General features: G+C 36.3%; 1 protein-coding gene across 1 annotated transcript in view; it reads right to left on the bottom strand.

Moving 5' to 3' along the window:
• CFAP47 (cilia and flagella associated protein 47) overlaps positions 1 to 17686 on the bottom strand; it is a 495620-nt gene that overhangs the window by 63684 nt on the left and 414250 nt on the right. The window contains exons 60-62 of the mRNA XM_045873173.1: positions 5856 to 6015; positions 4376 to 4470; positions 423 to 575 (exon numbers count right to left, since the gene is read on the bottom strand). Of these exons, the coding sequence (XP_045729129.1) occupies positions 423 to 575; positions 4376 to 4470; positions 5856 to 6015 (408 nt within the window). The remainder of the gene's footprint in view (positions 1 to 422; positions 576 to 4375; positions 4471 to 5855; positions 6016 to 17686) is intronic.

Below are 17686 nucleotides of genomic sequence, written 5' to 3'. Positions count from 1 at the left end.
AACTGAGGGTTCTAGAAGGGAAGGGGGTGGAGGATGGGTTAGCCTGGTGGTGGGTATTGAGGAGGGCACATTCTGCATGGAGCACTAGGTGTTATGCACAAACAATGAATCATGGAACACTTCATCTAAAACTAATGATGTAATGTATGGGGATTAACATAAGAATAAAAAAAATAAAATAAAGAGGAACTGAAAAAAAAATCCATTAACAACTATAATTGTTTTCCTTTTGGAAATAACCACCTATGTGAAGAGAACAAACATCACTGAACACTTGCTGAGCACTATTTTAAGGATATATCGTTACTGAAACATATTGGGTGTGGATTTTCATGTAACTGAAGAATCAGCAACCTGCAATTTAAGGAAATTGAATTTTTATTTATTATCATTTTTTATATCCATGACTGTGGTTCTCTTACCATCAATATCTTCATAAGAATCATATGAAGACTTTTTTGGAATCACTACAAAATCTGTCGCATCTAAGATAGGATTTTCTCCAAAAAAATCACCAGTCAGCGTGACTTCCACCTCCTGTTCTATCCGCTTCCTGGACTGACATTTTATGACAACTACAGGAGAGAAATATTTCCAGTTGAGATGGAAGAAAATAAATTATGTGATGAAAAATATCCTTTTGCATACTTTGACTTATTGTGTCTGGCATTAACACACACACACACACACACACACACTCATGCAATATCTATATACAATGACATTTTGGAAACAAATAAGAATATTAAATAATATGTAAAAATAGCACGACAGAGATTAACCTGGAAGATATATACTAGATTACAGAAGATTATATTAGGATGTAAAATTTGATTCAGGAACTCACCTAATCATATCAATAATTCAACTGGTGGTCAGGAACACGTGAATTTTTCAGCTATCTATATGTTCATTGTGGCAAATACCAAACTCTACCTACATAGTAATACTACAGCAAATACCTTCAAATAATTAAAAAAAATAAGTTCTGTAGCATTTATTTTGTAATAACACTTCAAAAATATTTCTTATTCTTTATTCACATGCACCTTAAAATTCATATTTAAATTATTTCAGTAAAATATTTTGATTTTCTTTTGTAAACTGTTTTTAAATTTACAAAATACACTAACGGTTAAAAATAAAATTGCAATGAATTATTTAAAATTAATGTTAAAATGTAATTATAATATTAATTTAGTATACAGCATTAAAACTTTATATATATTTTTAAAGATTTATTTATTTATTTGAGAGAGAGAGAAAAAGGGAGAGAGAAAGCAGAAGTCGGGAGAGGGGCAGAGGGAGAGAATCTTCAAGCAGACTCCCTGCTGAGTGGAGAGCCGATGCAGGACTGGAGCTCGATGCAGGGCTCGATCCCACAATCATGTCATGAGCCGAAACCAAGAATTGGATGCTCAATTGACTGAGCCACCCAGGCACCCCTGAATCATTATATATATATATATATAAAATTTCAATGTTTTCTTATATCAAGTACAGAAGAAGTTGTCAGTGATCTTGTGAGAAACCAAAATATTGTGTCTATATACAACTACTAATTACACAAAGGAGTATTAATGAATTCCTTTGGCATTAGCTCTATAATATCATGCGGCCAAGTATACTAGAGGCCACACAAATAAATATATTACTTCTCAAAAATAATGTATTTGCTTGGGGCACCTGGATGGCTCAGTTGGTTAAGTGTCTGACTCTTGATTTTGGCTCAGGTCATGATCTCAGGGTCGTGAGATTGAAGACCCATATCAGGCTCCACACTCAGCAAGGAGTCTGCTTGAGATTCTCTCTCTCCTCCCTCTGCCCCTCCTCCCCTCTAAAAATAATAATAAATAAATAAATCTTTAAAAAAGTATATATATATATTAGATGCTATATTTTTATCAATTCAGATGCACATAAAACATAAATTTAATATAGGGGATAAAAGGGAATCATAATATAAAAAATCTTTTAAAATGTATTACACGATACTGTTGTGGCATCAATAATAATATATTCATCTAAACTGCACAACTGGATAATGTCCTCAGATTTATGTTCTTTCACATTATACACCATATTTATAAATATCTAACATAAATTTATTTTTAATTCTAAAACATACAGGTTGATATTGAACATTCTGAACTTAGAATAAGTAGTGAAATACAAGATGTAAATGAAGAGGGTTGAAATGATTGAGGAAAATGTACAGGCTGCTCTGGCTTTAATTAGCTTCAGCCATAAAGCATTAAATTGGAAATTAGTGTGATCAAAGTTACAATTAGTATCATGTCACTAGTCTTGTCCTCTAAGTCCTTCAGAAATTAGTGCCCTGGCAATGTACGGATTACTCAATCACAATGGATTCGCATTCCATTGTCTTCACACCGTGACAGTAGTAGAGTCCTTTTCCAATTATCTGCCCCAACGGATAGGAGCAAATAGGAATACACACAAAGAAAAGGTGGCTCACACAATGACAAGTATCCCGGGTTTAAGAATAACCTGAGCGATAGACACAGAAAAACAGAAAAGAAACAGTAAGCATTGAAGGTGATGCAGCTGAGCAGGGAAAGCAATAGGTTCTGTCTGATGTGTTTATAAGAATGAAGGATGGACTGTACAGAAAGTAAGCAATATGTATTTACATAATTGTACTCATTTTTTTCTCGAGGGCATTTGTAGACGAAGAAAATAATTACAAGAATAGGCTTTAGACTTCTGCAAAAATGATTTAATAACTAGTACACAATCTGTTTCAGAACACTGATGTTACTACTGGGTTGTGCTAAAGCAACACAGGCTATTTATAGAACTCACACTTAATTTAAAAATTGAATAATTACCAAGAGAAGTGACTTGATGGAAAATGCCTTTTTGTTTCTGCAGCATGTTTAACTTTCTTTGACGAGAACGGTGCAAGAAATTTACGTTTTATGTTTTCATAGGCTTTGTTTCAGACTGAAAAATATCTGCTTTAAATCTTTAATCTGGGAAAAACAAAACTGTGTCTGCAGTCAACATGAGCAATGTTGCTGTTAGTATTTCAACAGAGTAATGTCTAGGGTTTATTACATCACTTTGATCAGATGAGTGTATTATAAATTTTGAACCGTTCGGCTCCATGGAAAGTATACAAACAATTATCTTCCAGGAGGAAATAAAAGAAACATTTTGGCATGTTTGTGAAGCATTCAGAGGATAATTTAGTATATCTGAAACATTTATGTGTTGATAATTTTTTAACTTAAGAGCAAAAATACTTCATGTAAGACAAATGACATTTACTGCCAAAGGTACTGCTAGATATGTGGATTTTAAAATTAAACAACCTAAGGCAATATGTAACCTTGGCCTTCAGTGTATCTGGGGAAATGCTGTTATCCATGAGCAAAACTTACTATTTTCTCTTCTTCTGAAGTGTGGTGACATAATATATGGCAGTACAGGACTAACTCTGTTTCACTACCAAAGATCGGTACTGGAAGGAGAAGAAAAATTCAAAATTTCAAGACTTCTCTCAGGTCATCCGTATTGCTCAAGAGAGGGGCTCCAGAAGAGGTATCTCTTTGCAGGGCTGAGCAATTCAGCGTGCCTTAGTTATGAAGAACTAGCGTAAGGCCTGGTAAGAGGTGGCTCTATGGATATCCAAGAGGAATTGCATTTCTTAGGCTTACTCTGGGAAGAAAATGGGAAAATCAAGGAATGCAGAAGAAGTGAGAAGAGTACTGAGGAAGGAGAACACACAGAAACTTGAGAGAAGTTTGGAGCAGGGGAAAGAAAAAGAGGGGTCGCTGAGAAAAAGAAAGGCATTTTAAGAGTAGGGATTTTATGTTGTGTGTATGGTAGGGAAGTGAACTTCCTTGAAAACTTCAGTATGTTCTGACTGGTTTTTGGATGTCATCATACAAGTTTAGTGTCTGGGACAACAGAGAATACAGGGATGGGTATCCCCATAGGATAGTTCTTGGATGAGACTTAGAGTTACACAGAAGCTGGAATCCGGGAAATAAGTGTGACCCAAGAACCAAAGTACCTGGGAATCTTAAAGACCTAGAGCAGGGCTCCAAGTGCCCCACAGAATGCAGAACAAAGGGGCCTGAAGTTAATGTTATTTCTATCTTAGCTGATTTTGAGGTTTCACCAACAGGAAGAACAACAGGAAATGGTGTGGTTTGGTGGAAAGATCATTGGACTTACGATTAGGAGACCAGATTCAGTGCTAGCACTCCTACCAGCAGGGCTGTTCACTTCACGACTTACTTTCTCTGGACCTTAGTTCTCTTGCTTGTACAAGAAAAGATGGGATTAAAGGAGCCTCTAAGATCATTTAGAATCTTGGTGTTCTCTGACTCTAAAATATACGTACCTTGAGGGAATTTAGGATGTAGTGCCTGTGGAAGTCCAAGAATAGGGTATATCCAGTGTATTGCTTGGATTGCTCCACTTTCTATTCCCATAGTTCTAATGAGAAATTAAATAAGGAAGAGTGAACAAAAACAAGAACACTTTCAATATTAGCATAAAAGAGAATATTCATTATTAACTTAATGGTATTTTAGCAAAGCTCATGAATTTAAACTTTGGCAGAGAGAAACTGAAATACAAAACACTTTCTGCAAATGTTATGAACATTTCAAAGCAAACCCTGGGAAATTATCACAAAGAAAAATGTACCACAAGGATCGTGAGATGTAAGTTAAAAACGAAGAGCTTTTCCCCTGCTTTTAAAAGTCGGTATTGGTATTTATTGATGAGACTAAAATGTGATTAATCAGAGGCAATATAGTTCCTATGGGTTATATTCTAAATTGGACAGGCCAAACACAAAACACAAAAAATGCCATTAAGGACAGTGACAAAGAAAGTGACAAAGAATTTACTTTTGGGGGTTATCTCTTAAAAGAAAGAGGGCATTTGTCAAAATATTCTAAGTCCATCATACACCATCAAGACAACGGCAATAGTACAGAATAGTACAGAATGGTTCTGGTCATTGTTGAAAATGGGCTTTCCTTGTTAAAAATGAAACATAAGACAGAGCAGGCAGGACCAGCTTCACGAGCACATGACTTGCACAACAAACAGCACAAGGACTCCACACCTAGAATTGTTCCACGCTTGTTTAGTACACCACTGTAACTGTCTGGAAATTCTCAACCATTTTTAAGTGAGGGCCCCCTCATTTTCATTTCACACCGGGACCCACAAATACATAGGCAGTCTTGACTGTTAGAAGGGTGAACATCGTGGCAGAATGGACACTAATGGGCTCACAGAAAAGAATTGTTTTAAATGTGAAGAAATACTTAACGAAACTATAAAAGCAGAGAAGACATACACATTTTGTATCATTATTGGAGTTTGCTTAAATTTCCGTGAAGCACTCATCATCCTGGTAGCAACACAGGTAATATGGTGGTAGTCATGGCGGCATTTCCTTCGGGTGTCATACCCACCTGGCACAGGGCCATCACTTGGTGAATGCCAGCATCACCAGTCCCATACTCTGCCAAGACAAGCTGCTTCAGGTTGTTCTCTAGAGATTTATTATTTGTTGTCTCAGCAATAACTATTTTCCCAGTCAAAAAGAGTCGCCCCCTTGCGTGTCTCTGATTCTGATTCATTGACATGATACTTAAGGTTGACTTGTTCATCACTCTGAACATCAAATGATATATACTATACCCATATAACAAATGTATTTTCCTCTTGTGAACATATAAATTTCAACACTTCAGAGAATATAAAACCATGAACTTTACATTGCATAACATAGAAAAGAGTGATCATGTCAGCACCAGTCAAAATAAAATCATTTTCCTTCAATGTCTTTATTGAAAAGTTACCTTTTCATCTCTGTGCTCAATTCATCAAAATTGTCAATAGGCCAACTTTCTCTATTCGCCCTCATCATTTGAACAATGACCATTGTTCTGTGTAATTTCATAATGTGGGGCATAAATAACACTGGGATATCTATATTCCCTTTAGGAGGCAATGTGATTCCTGTAAAAAACACAAAAATAATTTTAAATGTGGTAAACATTTTCAGAATATAATTTTAACAGCCGAAAATAATCTCCTAATCCCCTTAACTGCCTATCAGTTTTTCAACATCACGTCTGAGCAAGAAAATGCTTTCTGCTAAATTATAAGCGCACTTCACTGGCTTCACTAATTTTCCTCAAATGCCATTAACCCTATTAAAAAACACATTTTATCCTGAGGCAAGAAGCTTCTCCTGATGAGGCTGGAAGGGATGAGGAAATGTTGAAAGTGATGGCTTGGGTTTCCCAGAGTGATAAAAGAACCATGAAACCCATGAGTCTTTCCAAGTCTTACTACAAGATTTTATTTATTTATTTGAGAGAGAGAGAGAGAGAGTGCATGTGCGTGTGTGCGCGCGCGCACACGAATGAGATGGGGGAGGGGCAGAGGGAGAGGGAAAAGCAGACTCCCCACTGAGGAGGGAACCCCAGGCCACAATGGAAGGCAGATGCTTAAACAACTGAGCCACCCAGGTGCCCCCCAAGTCTTAGACTACATTTTTATTATGTTATGTTACTCACCATACATTACTTAGACTACATTTTGCAAAAGCCAAAGTACAGCAATTTTTGACCTTTTTAATACTTTGTGTTTTTTTTTTTTTTTTCCTAGACCATAACAGCTCCAGGTTTCTGCTTGGAGTACCAAAATTGTTACCAGTAAACTGTTCACTTATTTAACTGATCCACGAGGGAAGCCAAAGCTTATGTGTGACAGAAAGGGGGATCCACTCCAGGTTGTAAAAACCAGAAGACAGAAATACTGACAGCATTTTCTTTTGTTCTAATAAAATTCAAATTTTTCAACCTTTACATAAGAACCACCTGGAAAACTTGTTAGACAGGAGTCTGCTAAGCTCCACCTATAGATTCTGACTTATTCAGTCTGGGCTGGGGCCCAAAAGCTGCACGTTTAAGTAGCTCCTTATGCATTCCGGAAGCACATGGTCATGTGGCCACCCTTTGAAAAACAATGTGTTCTACCTACTGGACAAGTATTGAGAGGTTGGAAGCATGGTGAGCTTCTGGCTATTTAAAGCAGTGAGGATTTTGGAGGGATGGATGTCTTCCTTTATTTTGAAGAGTAACAAAGAGTTAATCACCATACGTTTTACATCATTAATTTTTGATGTAGTGTTCCATGATTCATTGTTTGCGTATAACACCCAGTGCTCCATTCAATACGTGCCCTCTTTAATACTCATCACTGGGCTAACCCATCCCCCCACCCCCCTCCCCTCTAAAACCTTCAGTTTGTTTCTCAGAGTCCATAGTCTCTCATGGTTCATCTCCCTTACGAACATTATTTCTTTGTAAGAAAAGATTATTAACTATATTCTGGTTATTAAAATTCTTTGTTATAAAGTCAATGATTTTCAAAGCCATTTTGTCTCAGCTAAGAACACTGTACTAAACTATTAAGAACATCAAGAAAAGAATCAGAAAATGGCCCCTCTGCAAAACATCCCATCTCAAAATTCTTATAAATTTTAAATTTTAAATTTTACTCCAGGAAATGAAAATGTTCTGTCTCATAGCATAGTTAATAATAGTTAATAATTAATATGATTACTACTTAATATTTATTGAGTACTTGCTATATCCCAGGCTCTGTGCTAAGTATTTTTCACACAATATCTCACTTCATTCTCAGAAAATCACTGCAAATTACACGCTACTATGTTTCTCATTTAGAGGTGGAAAAAGTGAGACAATTTGGTTAGAAAACTTGCCAAAGTCCCAGTGAAAGACTGTGTTGCTTACTAAGATATCTAAACAATGTCTGCCATCTTCAACTTTGTCTTCATGAACTCTAGAGGCTTAATGAATCACTGCATTCAAATGGATAAAAGTAGCAAGAGGATAAGATAAAGAGTTGGAATAGGAATAAAAAGAGCAAGAGCTGAGTCAGAATAAATCATCCATGCATCCCCAAGGAAATCAAGTTTAGAAATGATCATTTACCCTTACAAAATTCTATGTTATCACTAAAAATAGATTTTAGTATGACTAAAAATAAAACCTAGACATTTAGATGGTGTAAGGAGCCAAGACAAAGATACAAAAGGGTAATTCATTGCCAACATCATGCTTTCTTATAATGTTTGAATTGAAAGTATGGAAAGACAATGCTATGATAAATAAGCCCATTTAGTTAACAATCCAGTAGCCTATTTGTGGCTGTAACGTTTTACCGGGTCTACAAGTAGAAATAGTTTCCTGCTGAAGTGATCCTAAGTCTCCTTCACTGTTATTATATGTTTGAATAGTAAGAATCACTGTGCTATTATTAACTTCCATGAGATCACTGAAATGTAACATTGAAAAGAACTTTGAGAATTTATCAAGTTCATTTTGTGTCTCACAACTGAGTTTTATTTTCTGTGGTTTTCCCATTATCCTGTGCCACACTCTGAGTAGAGACAGGAAAGCTGTCCTCACTTCTACCTTACAAAAAAATCTACCCATGTTTTCTTCTAATACTTATATGCTTTCATTTTTATAGTTATTTGATCCATTTGTAATTTATCCATACATATGAAATGAAGAAGAATGTATCCAATGTTACTGATTTTCTATATGGGACTAATAATACAAAACCACTTATTTAAAAATTTCACTGACTTGAAATGCTACCTTCATGGCATGTCCATATATATTTTACTCTTTTTCTGGATTCCCTAGATTTCTTCAGTCTTTCTTTCTCTTCATTTGTATATGCCACATTGCTATAATCACAGATGCTTTATTTTCTAGGGGGACTAACTGCCTCTTCCTCCAGCTCATTTTTTAAAAGAATTTTCCTACATTTGGAATGAACAGTTAGCTCCAGGAAATGGATGGGGTGGCAAACAGTACATTTAATGGAATCACCCTACATTTATACTTTTGGGATAACTGACATTTTTATCTATTCACGATCTATCCAAGAGCAAGCATATGGACTTTATCTTATATTTCTCATCTGGGCATTGTATTAGGTGCTTCTAGGTTCTTGGAATAGCTTTGCGGCCAGTTTTAATTTTCAGTCTTGCTAGAGGCTTATTTCAGCATCTTGATACGTATTTAGCAGGAAGCTGAGAGAAACCACATCAGTTTTTTTCTATCTTCTGACAAGGTAATCCAGCTAGTATGATGATTATTATACTCGTTAGGTTGATAAACATATTCTAAACTCAAAACATTTTCTGAGCTTATCTCTTTCTGTTTTATCCCATTTCCATATGGTAACCACACAAACTAACCACATATATATTTACTTTTTTCTATTACAGTTATCATTCTTTAAGTTCAAAACCCTAATAAGCATCTGGGGGGGAATATGCACATTTTGTTTTATATAATTAATTTTATGGAATTATATATTTTATGAGAGGTATACCTTATTTATAGAATTTTCAAAACCCTGATAATACTTTATGCTTAGTATCTGAGAAACATAACAAAGTGTGATATTACTGTTTTGCCTTTGAAATCTCCTATGGCCTTGTTGCACTTAGCATTCAAATTTTATTCAGTATATTTTAAAACTGCTATTTTGATTGCTCTTTTGATTAAAGGTGTTAGAAATATTTATGCACTGATCTCTCATTTGAAATACAGAAACTGTACAATGCTTTAATGGCTATGAGGTTTCCTGCCTTCTTAGAAGAAAATCTTCTCAAGAGAGTAAAATGAGCATAATCCTCATTTTAGTAATGAAAGTATTTCATCCTGGGAGGTTCATTTTTAATCACTTTAGTGGTATGACATCACTGTTTCCCACAGCATAATTTCTAATATTTAGCATGGTAATAGGAATGGCCCATGTCAGGTAATCAAAGAGATACTAAGAAACATATTAGCACCCTAAGTCATGTGATTATTTTGGTTACTGTGGTTTATTTTAAATGAGCACAAGTTTTAAATTGTTATTTTAAGTAAGAGTACAAGATGAACATGACTTGTCATCAACCATTTTCAAACATGAAATCTATTCACTTTCTACTTGGATACTTTGTATTTTCAAAAACGGATTTCAAAAATCTTTAAATTATGATGAAAACAATGGAACAGAATTGTTAATGTGGTAGTTTGGAGAAGAGCCCTTTCATTGGTTCCTGTGCAGATGCTATGGGCTGAATTATGTGTGCCACTGCTCCCTGGCCGCCATTGATATGACGCAGCCCTGATTTCCTGTATCTCAGAATGCGACTATATTTGGAGTTAGGGCATTTACAGAGGCGGTTAAGTTAAAATAAGAATGTTAGGGTGGGCCCTGGTCCAATATTACTGGTGTCCTTATAAAAAGAGGAAATTCAGATTCACAGACATACACCAGGAATATGCATACCCCAAAGGAAAGACCATGTGAGGACACAATGAGAAGGCAACCATCTACAAGCCAAGGAGAGACACCTTGGAAGAAACCAAACCCCTCAATTCCTTGATCTTGGACTTCTAGCTTGCAGAACTGTTGAGAAAATAAATTTATTTTGTTTAAGCCAGTTTTAATACCCAGTCTAGTATTTAGTTATTGCAGCCCTAGCAAACTAATCCATGAAATTATCTTTTCTTATGTTAGAGGCTGAAGTATGGGATGCCATTGAATTTGCTTACAGAAGTTCTAATTCCAGACTCTCAAAACATAGGGCAGGGGCGCCTGGGTGGCTCAGTTGGTTAAGCATCTGCCTTCGGCTCAGGTCATGATCCCAGGGTCCGGGGATCGAGCCCTGCGCTGGGCTCCCTACTCAGCGGGGAGCCTGCTTCTCACTCTTCTCCTTGCCTGTGCTCTTTCTCACTATCTCTGTCTCTCTCTCTCAAATAAATAAATAAAATCTTTAAAAAAAGAGACTTCTTAAAAAAAAAAAACATAGGGCAGATAAAGAAACTTGACTCTGATTGCTATTTGGCTGCTATGATCATGGAAAAGCTAGGGATGAAGCATTCTTCCCTTGCTACTTGTATCTTGTCGACTGAATGGGGCCATCTAATGAATAGCAAAAAGGACATTTCAGGGATTGTGTTCTCTTTGTTAAGGATTAGTGACTGTTGCTGCTTTACTCTATCTTTTGAAGAGCTAGCTAATGCTTGAGATTTAATGAAGAAGTTTATCCAAAGAAGATACCATCAAAGGGACTAGTGTAGAAAAAGTAAGCACTAAGTTGAAGATCAGATTTACTAAAACAGATAATTGGGGAAAAGATACAAATCCATGCTTTTCAGAAAAATATGCTATTTGGGACATATAGTTTTAAAAGTAGATTTTGGAGTTATTCAACACAAATATGATTGCTAAGGTAAGTTTTACACCATGAACTAAGCACCTGTAAGTTAAAGTTTTGTGTTTGCTTTTTAAGTCTAAGAATTCATTAGCAAAAATAAAAACAAAGAAATGCTTAAAGCCTTTTGGCTAAGATCAAGTGTAGAAAATATTAATTTTAATGTAAACACTTCATTGCTGGCTCAAAATGAGTGAAAAATCCACTATTAGAGCCTCCTGACCAGATGCACAGTGAAGGAGAGAATTTTCTATGATTAAAAGCCATCAAATACATGCTGCATAAGCCCCGACAGTGATGAAAGAAGGGTTTTGAGCTTTACCTGAGTGTTTGGAATAGAATATCTTAATGTTCCTTCCAGCTCTAATACCCTATGATAACATTTTTCCTCATAAATAGAAAAGATAAATAAGATTCAAAAAATTAATTTCAGGGAATTGAACATTTTCTTGGAAAGCAGCTAATTTTAATTTTAGTTAAGATCACCCACAGAAAATTCTAAGATAATGTCTAGTACTACAACTAATATACTTTGTTGATCAATTACCATGTCCTCCTTGCCCCTGTACCATACTAAGTAGTGTGTGTGTGCACATGCATGCATAAACACACATGTGTATGTACGTGCGTGTAAGACCTCTCTCTTTACTTACAGGTATACTCTATGATATAGTGTAGAGCATGAGCTTTGGAAGTTTAAATCTTTGCTCTGTTATTTGCTAGCACTGAGAAAATTATTTCAATTTCTAAGTGAGATTTTCCTCTTATGAAAAAGCTAATATAATATACATATCAATATACATATCAAGGTTTTGCTATGGCAAAGATACTACTCCAGTTCCATCCACATAATACCATTTTGTACAGTATAACACTAATTCCACACTGTTTTATACTTACTCATTTTCAGAAAGTGCTACGTGCCACGCACTATAAGAAGCACTGGGGATAAAACAGTGAAAAAAATGTATCCCCTGCTTTTCTGAGTCATGCATTCCAGAATGCGTTAGGGGGTGAGAGCAGGAGTCAAACAATAAAAAAATGTATTTGTATGTATGGTGTAAATAAAACAATAAAGGGTTAGAGAGTCATGTGGATGTTAATATAGGGTGGTCCAGGAAGGCTTCTCTGATAAGGTCTCATTTGCACAGAGCACCTAAGGAAGTTTGAGAAGCCTTGTAGACATCCATGGCGGGGACTATGGAGATAGCAAGTGGCTATATGAACTGGATTTAAGGAGAGGTTGAAGCTGGGCCTATCAATTTAGAAGTTCTTAGAATCTCAGGTGTGGCTGAATGAGGAGAGCTCATAGGGAATGAGTGTGGCTAGAAATGAAGAGAAGAGAAGATTGAGCCTTGGGCGTCCAGGAAGTTACGGGGATGGGAATAAGGGAGAAACATGCAAAAGAGAATGAGGAGGACTTACTAGAGAGAGAGAAGGAGAATCAAGGAAGAATAAGTCCTGGAAGCCAGTTGTTTCCAAAACAGTGAGAGATCAGCTGTGTCGAGTTGGGCAAGACGAAGACTGCATACAGATGATTAAATCTGGCAGTGTTAGGTTACTGATGAAATTAAAAAGAGTATCTGTAGACGGATGGGGCATACAGCCAGCTTAGTTTAGGTACAAAAGAATAATGGTGTAAGTGAGGACAGTAAGTATAGAAAACCTTTCACCATGTTTTGCAATAAAGAGGGATCAGAGAAATGGGATTGTAGCTGGAAAGGATAAGGGGTAAAAAGAGACATGTCTTTTAACATCAGGAGCTATTATTATAGCATGTGTATGTTGATAGGAAAAATACAATAACAGTTATTATAGAGAAGACAAAAGGGGAAAACTCCTGGAGAGTTCCATGTAGTTGAGAAGCTGTGGGATTCAGTGAATGAGTAGAGGGATGGCCACAAGAGCACAGAGAACTTTTCTGATATAATGGGAGGGAATGCAAGACACAAGGATGAAAATAAAATTAGGCTGGTTGGTATAATGGAAGAAGCAGACAATTAGACTCTGATTTGACTCTATATTCTCAATGAAATAGGAAGAATGTCAGATGTGAGAAGAAGAAGAGGAAATGCTGCATGTCAGTGGTAGTTACCAAGTTTCTAATCACTGTAGGAAATTTTACTATAAGCAGATTTTACTAAAGGAAAATCATGTCCCACCAAAAGTTCATCATTTAAAATTTACTTATTTCTCTACTTTCCTTTCTCTCCATCTACTCATCTATACATCTATCAACCATTCTCCCTGTCTTAAAGGCCTATAATGCCGAAGCAGATACTAGTCTCCTCTCTGTTAGAATATTCACCTGCATTTCTGCAACTAAGAAAATTGCATAAAATGAAAAAAAAAAGGGGGGGCTCTGTGCCTTGGGCTCCATTTTACAAGCCCAGACATTATATAAACTATTTTAATAAGTTCAATTTCTGCTCTCTGTGTAAAAGTATTCTAGTAGTATAAGTGGGTCTAAATTTCAGGTTACAGAGACTTTTCTAAAAGGCAGGCATCCAGACAACTTTGTATAAGAAAAGCTGTAGCTTTGTGTTTTACAATAAAATCAGTAGCTTCACTGACTAAGAAATCCACCTGCTGTATGCTGTAAATTGTAATTACAAATCTATGTGATTAGAACCTCTGCTTATTTGTGTGTTAAATTGGTCATTTGACATAATAGGAAGAGAAATTTTATTAAAAATGTGAAATCATGCTCAGCTGCAGACATAATTTAATAAACACTCATGACAATTATCTGGAGACCTGGGCATACTTTATGTTAGGCAGCTGCACACACGGTAAATGTCACTAAACACTGAGCTCTTTTTTTAAAGGATTTTATTTATTTTATTTTTACAGAGAGAGAGAGAGATTGAGAGAGAGAACAATTTGGATAGAACTTCTGTAAGCAAATTCAGTGGCATCCCATACTTCAGCCTCTAACATAAGAAAAGATAATTTCATGGATTAGTTTGCTAGGGCTGCAATAACTAAATACTAGACTGGGTATTAAAACTGGCTTAAACAAAATAAATTATTAATTAATTAAGAGGGGCAGATGGAAAGGAAGACAGAATAATTAATAATTAACCATAATTAATTGATCTATTTATTTATGTTGTTTGATTTTGTCATTTTTAGTATATAAGTCCTATACACGCTTTGTTAGATTTACTCCTAAGTAAAACCAAACCCCTCAATTCCTTGATCTTGGACTTCTAGCTTGCACCACGACTTTCCTTATCCCCCTCCTGTACCCATTTTCTTTCCCCATCCGATTTGATTATTGTCTGTCTTTTCCTACTAGCATGTAAATCCCAGTAGGGCAGAGATATTTGCCTATTTAGCTCCCTGCTGTATCTACAGAATTTAGAACAGGATCTTAGCATATTGTAGCTCTCAATAAATATTAGTATGGGAAGGAGTTGAGCAAGGAACTGTTTGTTACTGGAAATACCATAGGAAATGAGAGAAAATATTGTTTGCGCATTGGAACTTAACAGAAAGTGGAGAAAAGAAGAGGAGTAAATAGGTAGATAACTACACAATAGGTTTTAAGTTAATTATTTAGGAAGAGAGAATTAATGAAGACTGCTCTCAAGGAAAATGTCTCTAAAGAAGTGACACTGAGTAGAAGCATTTATTTATTTATTTATTTTTTAAAGATTTTATTTATTTATTTGACAGAGAGAGAGACATAGCGAGAGAGGGAACACAAGCAGGGGGAGTGGGAGAGGGAGAAGCAGGTTTCCTGCATGAGCAGGGAGCCCGATGCGGGGATCGATCCCAGGACCTGGAATCATGACCTGAGCCGAAGGCAGACGCTTAACGACTGAGCCACCCAGGCGTCCCCTGAGTAGAGGCATTTAAAAGATTTAGAGGAAGGTAAACAAGAAGTTGGGATAAGAGTGTTCCAAGCAGAAGGGTGAGCAACTTAAACACTTAAATAGGAATTGGCTCGGGATGCTGCAGCAGCTCAGTGAAGGGTGGGAGAAATTAGAGAAGGTGAGGTCAAGAAAAAAAAAAAAAGCACGGACCAGATGATGTGAGGCCTTTCTGACCTCACCTCCTAAAGCTGAACTGGATAACATAGGGAGGTTTAAAAAAGCATAGTGATATGACTCAATTTATGTTTTTACAACAGAGCACTCTGTCTTCTGTGTGGATATCAGAATTTAGGGAGCAGGACAGAAATAAAAGAAGCAATTGTAGTAGTTCAGGTGGTACAGACTAGGGTAAAAATGATGGAGGTGGTAAAAAGGGGCCAGAAATGAGATATATATTTATGGCTTTGCGATCAGTATTCACTGATGGGCTAGGAATTTGCACTGAGAACAAAAAGGAATCAAGTATTACTCCTAGGTGATTGGCAAGATGAACTAGATAAATAATGGTGCCATTAAGTGAGGTGGAGAAATCTTTGTGGAAGAAATTAGCATGAGAGTGCGGGTATGGGTATATCAAGAGTAATATTAAGAGATACCTACTAGATACCCATGTGAAGAAGCAAATAAGCAGTTGAAACTCAAGAGAAATTCTGGAGTTGGAGATATAAATTAGGAGTTCATGATGAATAGACAGGATCCACAAGCCTCAAAGAAAAGACCAGGAAGATAATATAACTGGAAAAGAGACAGGACTGAACCTCAAATCAAGCCAACATCTCGAGTTCTGATAGCAGATAAAAGAGAGAAAAGACTACTCACAAGGGCTGAACAATGACATAGGAGGAAAACCAAAGTCAAGTTAATACAACATTTCAAGGAAAGAAAAGTCAACCATGTCAAATACTACTGAGAGATAAAGATAAGGACATAGCATTGACCTGTAGATTCTGCAACATGAAAGTCATGATTTCCTTGACAAAAGTAATTTTAGTTGAGTTGTCAAGATTAAATTCTCACTGAAGTGAATAAGAGAATTGATGACAGAGATAAAGAAGCAGAGACAGTGAGGATAGACAAATTTTTCCAGGACTTTCTCCTCAAGGAAAAAGAGAGAAATGGGTTGGGGGCTGCAGGGGCCATCAGATCAAGGTGTTAATTTAATATATATTGATATTATGCTGAGAATCATCCAGTCAATGCAAACACTGTAGATACAGGTAAGAGGAGGTATAACTGGGCAGCAAGGCTGTTGAATAAATCAGAAGAGGTGAAATCTGGGATTCAAGTGGAGGGGCTGGTTTGTGACAGGATTACAAACCATTTGGCCATAGTAATGAAAGTCAGAGGTTTTTCTGTTTTGTTTTGCTTTGTTTCTTTTTCTTTGTCTCCCAGCCATATTCAGCTATGTGCATGCAAGTGTAGAAAGGACAGAGAGTTGGTTTGTGTCTGGTATAGTAGACCGGACCACTTTTCCTCATACTTCACTCCTCTTTATTATAATTATATAATCATGGTCATGGTTTGATTGTGATTTGACTTTGACATTTCCCATGTTAAGGTAGCATATATTTCCCATCTCCGTTGATACTAAGTATGACTTGATTTGACCAGCAGAATGTGGGTATAGGTGATAGTATCCAAGTTGAGGCCTTAGAACTCACTTGCCCTCTTGTTCTTCCAGACACAATGAGAAGAACATGTGCTAGGTATGTCCCAGAATGAATAAACATATGTAACAGTTCTGAAACTGATACAAAAGCTCAAGAAGGGCTACCCAGCTAGTCAAAAGATTCACAAACAAGAAAAATGCATGTTTCTGGTTATAAAGCATTGAGATTATGAGGTTGTTACTAATTCACCATGGTTGTGGGTTTACTTAGTGAATAGAAGAAGGAAGATAAACAAGGGAGTTGAAAGCATAAGGAAGGGAGTGAACATAATGATAGAGTAAACGACCATTTATCAGAAGTTTTGGATATAAATGTTCAATACACTAGAATGCACATATCTGTATCCCAAGGATCTCATGATGGAATTTACCCAATGCCTTGTAGAAAACAAAGAACAAAATTATTACATATTTTCCAAGATCTGAGAGTTTAGCAATATAGGCAGCCCCTTACGATAGCAATACACATTCAGTAGAAATTGTACTTTGAATTCTGAATTTTGATATTTTCCTGGGGTAGTGATATGCTGTGTGATACTCTCTCATTACGCTGGGTGGTGGCAGCGAGCCCCAGCTCCCACTCAGCCACCTGATCACGAGGGTAAACAACCAATACACTTAAAACCATTCTGTTTTTCACTTTCACTACAGTATTCAACAAATTCCATGAGCTATTCCAAAGCTTATTATAAAATAGGCTTTGTCTTAGGTAATTTTGCCCAATTGTAAATGTTCTGAGCAGGTTTAATGTAGACGAGGCTGTGCTTTGATGTTCAGTAGGCTAGGTGTATAAAATGCATTTTCAACTTATGATATTTT

This window comes from Mirounga angustirostris, unplaced genomic scaffold (genome assembly GCF_029215605.1).
Source record: "Mirounga angustirostris isolate CCGP_5_RB_7025 unplaced genomic scaffold, mMirAng1.0.hap1 SCAF_11, whole genome shotgun sequence".
NCBI classification, from domain to species: domain Eukaryota; kingdom Metazoa; phylum Chordata; class Mammalia; order Carnivora; family Phocidae; genus Mirounga; species Mirounga angustirostris.
The sequence above is the reverse complement of the archived record's forward strand: the minus strand, read 5'-3'. Positions and strand labels throughout refer to the sequence as shown.